We start from the raw sequence: 8,457 nt of genomic DNA, 5'->3' as shown, positions 1-8,457 counted from the left end.
GTTGATATTTACTTAAATTCCCCATCTTGACTTTAGTGTAATCAGCTTTGAAATTTCCCCGAAAAGTACTAAAATAAATTACTAAAATTTATGCAAGATTGTGATAAAATATCCAAATTAAAGGTCTCAAACTTGTAAAAAATAAATAAACGATTCAAATTAGTGAGATTTTAAAAAATTATTTTACCCGATTCTGAACAAATTTACCACTCGGTAGACGACGCCGTTACAAACACCGTCTGCACACGGCAAGGGGAAGGTAAGCAATAACAGGGAAAGCATTCGTAATTATATATTATATTCATACTAAAACACTTGATGCTAACCAAAAAAATATTTCGTGTGGATTTTTGTTTTGCAGGTGAACGACATGTCTACTAATTCGAAGCCACCGATGTGGTCGACATGTCCGTGCGCTGCTTGTAAGATCCACAGAAAGAAATGTTCACAGAACTGCGTGCTCGCGCCATATTTTCCACAGGATAACACGGAGAAGTTCTTGTTGGTACACAGAGTATTCGGTAATGGGCATGTCATCAAATTACTACAGGTTTGTTCGATTAGATTACTTTACTGTGTTATGGACGAATTTAGTATAATTATTTTTTACAGGTTTGATCGAACTTGTAATATGTAGGTCATATCTGATTACACTGATCTTCAAGCTTTGAACTATATATGTGATGGAGAAATGGAATCATGATTATATTATAAAATTAATAATGGGTTGTATTTAATAGTTTATTTTTTAATTATATATATATAAATTTAATCACGATTAATATGTTTATATTTATATAATATAAAACTTTTATGATTTTATTTTTTTCGTTAATCGATTAGGGACGAAGTTGCGTCACGTTTAGAATCCATAATTAAAAAAAAAAAACCCTCAATACTTTATCATTATTTATTGTATGGTGCCTCATATTTAGAATCCATAATTTAAAACAAATACCTCAACAATATATCTTATCATTATTTATGGTTTGTTGTCTCACATTTAGAATCCATAACTTAAAAAAAAATACCTCAACAATATACCTTATCACTATTTATAATATGTTTGTGATATACCTTATCACTATTTATTTATAATATGTTTTGGGATATAGTTTTATTATATTTTATATTATATATTAAATTTGTTATTTTAAATAAATAATTTTAGTATTTTATTAATACATAATATTAATGAACATTATATTTTTTTAAGTTTTATGAATTTTTTTGGATATAAGATTTTTTAAGTTTTACTTTATAAATTTTAGGTTTCTTGTGTAGCTTTTTATATTTGGCTCTTTGAGAGGGGCTATGCTCCCTCCTTTAATCAGATTGTTTGAGGACTTTATAATGAGTTTAAATTTACTAATATTCTTCATCAATATCCCCATCTTTCAAATCATTTTCATAGACAAGTTGGAAGAAATGGGGTTTGAGTGCATCATGGCAAGCTAGAAATCAAAGCTTTGTCTGCAAAAGGCAATTCAATATCCAAAATAGTAGGTTAAATCTTATAAAATTGGTGAATGTATCTAATATATGCAAAATCACACTTTGATCTACAAATTTATTGGATTATGACCCTCTCAAAGGCTTTGATTGGGTGGATCTAAAATAAGTGGAACCCCATGGTCAAATAAATAGAAGATTGGCCAAAAGAAGTAGATTTCGATGACCTTGCAGAAGCATGACATAGAAAAAATATGATGGACATGCCACCTCATGAGGCTAAGATTATGTATAAGGCCCATCTCGAAAGCACACAACTAGACTTTGAGTTCCTCACAATCCACTCTTAAGGTTCAAGGATTGATTTCAAAGTGATCTCCAGCTAAAAACAAATAGTTAATTTAAAGAAATTCATACAAATGTCACAGGCATTTCCCCTTTTAAATTTTGAATCCTCAATGAATTTTCTATATTATTTAGTATTTTTTTTCTTGGATACCTACATAAAATAGTTATGGACATTGATTACTACTTTAAAGTATGATACAGGGAGCATTGACAACGGTATTTTGAAATTAAAATTTGGGAAAATGGATCAGTACATATTTTAGAATAAGTGGCACTATGTAGCAGAAAATGGTTCAGTATTTATTTCCTATATACCAAAAAGTAGAGATATTTATTGGACATATCGACAGAAATGGAAAAGTGGAAGTAAACAAATAAGCCAACAAATACACTCTAGTATACATGAGATATGTATGTATATAACAACATGGTCTGGCAAGTCACACATCGGTGTACAAAGAAAAAAAGGTAGGTCCTGTTCAATATGGTAGCTTGATGTCGCCCTCCTCTATGATGCACTAGTACAAATAGTGTAAGCCCCATGGCCATATCTACCTTGTAGCCCTAACTTAGATAGTTATCCACCTCCATGTTGTATTCTTGGTAAATATGTTGTATGGAATATGATGATAGTGTGGCGAGTCATTGTTTGATCCTCATAATCCAACCAACAAATAATGGAGGATCAAATGAATGTAGTCCAAGTATTCCATCTTATTCGAACTGTGCATGGAATATGATGATAATGTGGCGAGTAATTGTTTGATCCTCATAATCCAACCAACAAATAATGGAGGATCAAATGTATGTAGTCCAAGTATTCAAGCTTATCCCAACTATGTATTATAGCTATCCCAACTTTGTAAGTTCACTGCTCAACTTAAATGTTCAAGTTTTAGTGTAATGTACGGAAACAAAGATAGCAGATGAGTTAAAGAATTAGTACTCTCTCTCTCTCTCTCTCTCTCTCTCTCTCTCTCTCTATATATATATATATATATATATAAAGAGTTTATTACATCAAAGTTATTTCTTGAAATTATTGAAATTAAAATAAGTAAAAAAAATTCAAAAAAATATGATGTAGGAGTATTGATTAGTCAATATTCACTTTTCACTTTTTTAGGGTCAAAACTCCATTTCTTAAAGGAAGTTAGTTTCCTTAATTTCATTTTCAATTCTGATATATTCCTAGCTATGATCTGAGTTGATAAGAAGTTAGAATGAGTACCACTTAGTTTCTATGTAAAAGGGATAATCTAGCTAAATTTGAGATTTTTTTTACAAAATATAGGGAACATATTTGAGTTGTTGGGTTTGTAGGAAAACTCTATGAAAAATAGTTTTCTTATGTAACTCGAATGATTATACCAAAAAAGAAGAGAGAGTGAGAAAGAGGTGTGCGAGAGATTTTGGGTTTTGGAGAAGCTTGTGCATGACAGTGTGATTTTTATTATCCTCCTTTCCATTCAAAATTAATATGTGAAGTTGTTGGATTCTCTATGTCTATAATCTTTGTGTATGTGTGGATTTTTTTGTTGAAACAACCAAAACAACATTTAATTACTAGGAGCAGTTGTAGTACGTACCATATCAAAGACCACAAGTGCAAACATATTATCCTGAACATAAAGATTTAACAACAGTGAAGAAGCAAAGATGTGATGGAGCTTCAACTAAAATGACACAAAGATGTGATGGAGTTTTAGCTAGAGTGTAAGGAAATATATAATTCTTGTAGATTAATCATGGAGTAATGTCTCTTGCTTTCTTTTAATCAATCTCGATGGATTGGATGTGCCTGTAATCTATCAAATCTTTTGCCAAAATCAATGCCATTAGTGTTTCTTTTACCCCAAAATGACAAATTATGGGGACTTGGACGGTGATTTGAATTTTGAAGCATTAGATTGGTGATTTGAAGCATAGTTTTATTTGCAAGCCCAAGCCTGAGATCTCAGATAGTGTGCTTAGGATTTTACAGGTATGGCCTAGAAATTGGTTGGTGAATTCAAGATTGTCTACTTTCGAAGATAACTCATATTCGAAAAAAAATTATGTAATTACAGTCACCATAGGTGAGATGTGCTACCCATTTCGCTTAAATTTCTTTTTTTTCTTCTAAAAAGACTTTTATATTATCATGGTTACTGTTTTTACAAAATTTAGAACCTAGAAGTTCGAATGATTAATGAAATTAGATTGTTTTTCGTGGAAGAGTGTCTCTCTTTCCACCTCTGGAAGAGCGCCAATCTACTCCAATTCCACCTCCTTTGTTTCATTCCCATTCTCCAATTCCACCTCCTCTGTTTTCATTCTCATTCCTCTTGCTCCGACGTTAGATTGTACCGAAGGAACTGACAATGACAATCTTTATGAATACCAAAAATGCCTTCTTCAATCCTAATAGTAGCCTAATTCTTCTCATCAGTTGTTAAAATCTAACAAATGAGTCATCTTCAGAGATTTGTATACCCCTTTCTAATGTCTCTAAATAGCTTTAAATATCTATCATCTACGTATTCTTATCAAGAAGCAATTTTGTTGCACTCATAAAAACGATTAACAATATTCGCATTTAGAGTAAATGACAAGATAATCTTCCCAAATCTTCAATATACCTTTACACTTTTACTACATATTTATATTTTTAAATCACATTTTAGCAAGAGTTTAATTGCTAAGTCCCTTTTTAAACGAAATACCCATCACGATTGCGAGAGAATGATAAAAAAATGTACGATGTGAACACAAGGTGAAAATCAAGCCTACACTATCATAATCAGCATTTTATGAATTAAAATTCAAACAAATAAAAATGTTTTTTGGTTTTCTTCCTACTGTTTTACACACGGGGCCACTCGTAAATTTTTTTTACGGAGATCGGACACCTTCAAAGAGCACCAACCACAGGGTCATGACTCTGCCCTTCTCTCTAATCAAACAATTAGAACAATATTCCACTGCTTAAGTGGAATTGGGGACGTTGTTGGGAGCGCGATCATTATCTGCTTTTACAATTATTTTGTGTTTAAATTTTGGATAACTATGAAATATAAATAAATTCTTTTCCTCAGTATTATTTTTATTTATTACTATATAAAAAATGATAATATAAAAATGATATTATAAAAAAATTATTTTTAATTATAGTTAAGATATAAAAATGTGATTAACATAAGTTTTGGTAGTAGAAGCTATTTTACATTTTAAAAAAATGATTTTTGATAATAAATATGTTAATGTTGTTATAATAAAAAAAATGAAAAAAAAAGTTGTTTATTGTGAAACACAAAATTTTTGTATATTATTGATTTTTTTGAATGTGAGACACCATTATTAATATAAATGTTTTTGATAAGGCAATATAGAGCAGTAGAGATGATTGTCTATGTGAGAAACATGGTGTAATTGCTTAGAATACATGTTATGTTTTTTACTTTATATTGATAAAAGATGGTTATATCCTCTTGATTTAGTGAGTCAGTGTTTATCAAAATAATTTATAAGAATGACTAATAACAATAAATACATTGAGAAAAAATTATCATGAAAAACTTATTACAATATCCTTTAAATTATAGTATAGAAAAACATCCTTGTACACCTAAGTCCGCTAAAATAAAAGACTTGAGAACAATAATGTCATTAAACTTAAACCCTACTATAACATAAAATATTGTCTAACAAATTATTTGAAAATATAAAATTAATTAATAACAAATTTTAACACAAATAAATTATTAATAATAAATCAATACTAAAAATAATTCTAATAAAAAAATTTAAAAACCTTTCACATGAAAATTATAAAAATATTTAATACTATAAAAATAAACCCTACATATTAACCAACAATAAAATAATATAATATAAATCCTCAAAAATAGTGAAAGTGAGTAGTTACAATCAGTATGAAAGAGGGAACAAACATGTTCCCAACGATATTTCTGACCTCAAGTTAAGGGCATCTCCATATAAAATAATTACGTTGACGATATCATACAAAACAAAAATCACATTAGCACATTTTCCACGGTGAAGATGCTGGCCTTTAAAGATTAATCAACTATAGTTAATCTTAACTATGGTCTGCGTTAATGAGTTAAACACAACGCCGGCCACGGTTGGGACTGTACAACGACCATCACGTTTGCGTACGACAAATCTAAAATATATGTACGGACAATTGTCGTGGCCGTGGAATACCGTGCGTCTCGTCATTTTTCCGTCAACGTCGTACAACTCTAATTTTCCACTTTGCTCTTCACTCCCCCTCTAATTACGTTCGATTGTAGATTCCCGGAAGATACCCGAATCTGATCGGACATGAGCGCTGTCAAAAAAATTTCTCTGATTACCACGTCCTTGCTCCATATCATTTCTTCATTTTTCTCCTATAAATTTTATCTTTCATGTTCCAAACGCCTTACAGTAATCAGCTTTGAAATTTGGTAGAAAAATTATGCTGAAATTTATCCACAACATTATGGAAATTTATGTAAGATTTTGATAAAAATGGAAATTTATGTAAGATTTTGATAAAAAGGGGGCAGAAATTAGGAAATTTATGGGCGGAACTTTTTCTAAATCCAAATTACAGCTATAGTGCCTACCGAATTTATGGGCGGAATTTTTCTAAATCCAAATTACAGATATAGATTTACCACTTTACAGTAATCAGCTTTGAAATTTGGTAGAAAAATTATGCTGAAATTTATCCACAACATTATGGAAATTTATGTAAGATTTTGATAAAAAATGGAAATTTATGTAAGATTTTGATAAAAACGGGCAGAAATTAGGAAATTTATGGGCGGAACTTTTTCTAAATCCAAATTACAGCTATAGTGCCTACCGAATTTATGGGCGGGACTTTTTCTAAATCCAAATTACACATATAGATTTACAAACACTGTCTGCACACGGTAAGCAATAACAGGGGAAGCATTCTTAATTATATATTATATTGTCACACAAAACAATACTAAAACACTTGCTGCTAACAAATAAATATTTCGTCTGGATTTTTGTTTTGCAGATGAACGACATGTCTGCTAATTCGAAGTGGTCGACATCTCCCTGCGCTGCTTGTAAGATCCAGAGAAAGAAATGTTCACAGAAATGTGTGCTCGCGCCATATTTTCCACAGGATAACACGGAGAAATTTTTGTTGGTACACAGAGTGTTCGGTAATGGGCATGCCATCAAATTACTACAGGTTTGTTCGATTAGATTACTTTACTGTGTTATGGACGAATTTAGTATAATTATTTTTTACAGGTTTGATCGAACTTGTAATATGTAGGTCATATCTGATTACACTGATCTTCAAGCTTTGAACTATATATGTGATGGAGATTATGGTGTGATAATCCGTTCCGGTGTTACAGGGTCTTCCGGCTGAACAGAGAGGTGAGGCAGTAAACAGCATGGTGTACGAAGCAAAGGAAAGAGTTCGAGATCCTGTACATGGCTCTGTAGGCGTAATCAATGATCTCCAGAATAAAATAGCAGAGCTGCAATCACAAATGGTTTCCACACAAACACAGCTGGCTGATATTAGTATGCGACATGCTAATCTCTTAACCCTCCTTGACGGAGGTTGTGGTATACATTATTATAATGGATCACCGCTACACTGTGAAAGCGCACACTTTTCAGACGATCATGATCCTATGGAGCTATGGGAGCCAATCTGGAAATGAAGGAAAACGATTCAGTGTTGCTTAATTATTGATACAAGCTGTAGGTTTAAGCTTTTCCCCTCTTGCGGGCGTCATGAGTCGGGGCCGTGAGTCCTAGATGTATGCATAAATGCTATAGAATGCAAATGGATTATGTTTCGACCGCTTAGGTTTATTGGATCTGATTTCTGTTCCGGAAGTTTGTTGGCACATTTCTCCAATTATTTTAAATTTATACAAAATATTTGGCTGAACTGCATACGTTTGCTTGCAATGCGTTGCATTGAAGATTAATTAAGTTTAATTGAGTACATTTGTTTGTGAGTAAGTGGATTGGGTTATAAATTCGGGTGTAGCAGGTAAGCTCATTCTATTCTTGAGGAATGGAAGCAGGGTTAGGCTGGTGAAATAACTCAGAGCCAAGGTTTTGTAATCAAGCTGCCCAGTAGTCTCAAAATTGTTGCCTACTTCCTCGAGATTGGACCATGGAAACCAAAGCCCCATCAGCATTGTGTTTCTGTTAGGGATTGGGGGGACTCGTTTCCCATCGGGTATTTCGATGGGGATTCTTCTGGTTTTCAGTGTGATTGTGATGTTTATATACCAGTTTAGATTTATTTTTAAGTATGGATTTAATATGAGCGGAGAGGATTTAATTTCTTCGAGTGTAAAGTTTTTTATGAGCTGATATTATTTGAATGTTGTGTATAGTTATTTAAATTTATATATATATATATATATATTAAAAAAAAATATTTTAGTCTATATGAGCAAAACTGACAGGGTTACATATCATACTGGGCTGTAGAATGAGCCTCTCGTCTCAAAATTTTAATCTATCTCATACTTTCCATTTTAACTGATCTGAAAGACCTGATTCAGATTGTTGAGCAGAAGTGGTGGCACTCTGGGTTACTCCCACCCCTGCTTGGCTGGACATTGAAAACATTCTGATGGTGGATGATTCAAA

At 31.9% G+C, this 8,457-nt stretch overlaps 1 protein-coding gene across 2 annotated transcripts; it reads left to right on the top strand.

Annotated features, from left to right (window-relative positions):
• Window positions 1-352: 352 nt before the first annotated feature.
• Window positions 353-7,741, top strand: LOC149154418 (LOB domain-containing protein 24-like). Of its 2 annotated transcripts, none has more exons than XM_089445043.1 (2): window positions 353-550; window positions 7,194-7,741. In XM_089445043.1, the coding sequence occupies exons 1-2, from the start codon at window positions 371-373 to the stop codon at window positions 7,506-7,508; spliced, it is 495 nt and encodes a 164-aa protein (XP_089301169.1). In that variant the 5' UTR covers window positions 353-370; the 3' UTR covers window positions 7,509-7,741. The 2 variants fall into 2 exon arrangements, with proteins under 2 accessions (XP_089301169.1, XP_089301170.1); XM_089445044.1 differs by lacking the exon at window positions 353-550 and adding an exon at window positions 6,818-7,021.
• The last annotated feature ends 716 nt before the right edge of the window (window positions 7,742-8,457 follow it).

Source organism: Pinus tabuliformis, chromosome 9 (genome assembly GCF_031772625.1).
Source record: "Pinus tabuliformis cultivar Carrire ecotype Pingquan chromosome 9, CPIR1, whole genome shotgun sequence".
NCBI classification, from domain to species: Eukaryota; Viridiplantae; Streptophyta; class Pinopsida; order Pinales; family Pinaceae; genus Pinus; species Pinus tabuliformis.
This window is presented reverse-complemented; position numbering and strand designations above follow the sequence as displayed.

What these genes read in the sequence shown, in the direction of transcription:
- LOC149154418 (XM_089445043.1), top strand. Translation starts at nt 371, where the DNA reads ATGTCTACTAATTCGAAGCCACCGATGTGGTCGACATGTCCGTGCGCT. An exon ending in ATGTCATCAAATTACTACAG is followed by an intron (nt 551 to 7,193) that starts GTTTGTTCGATT and finishes CCGGTGTTACAG; the next exon opens with GGTCTTCCGGCTGAACAGAG.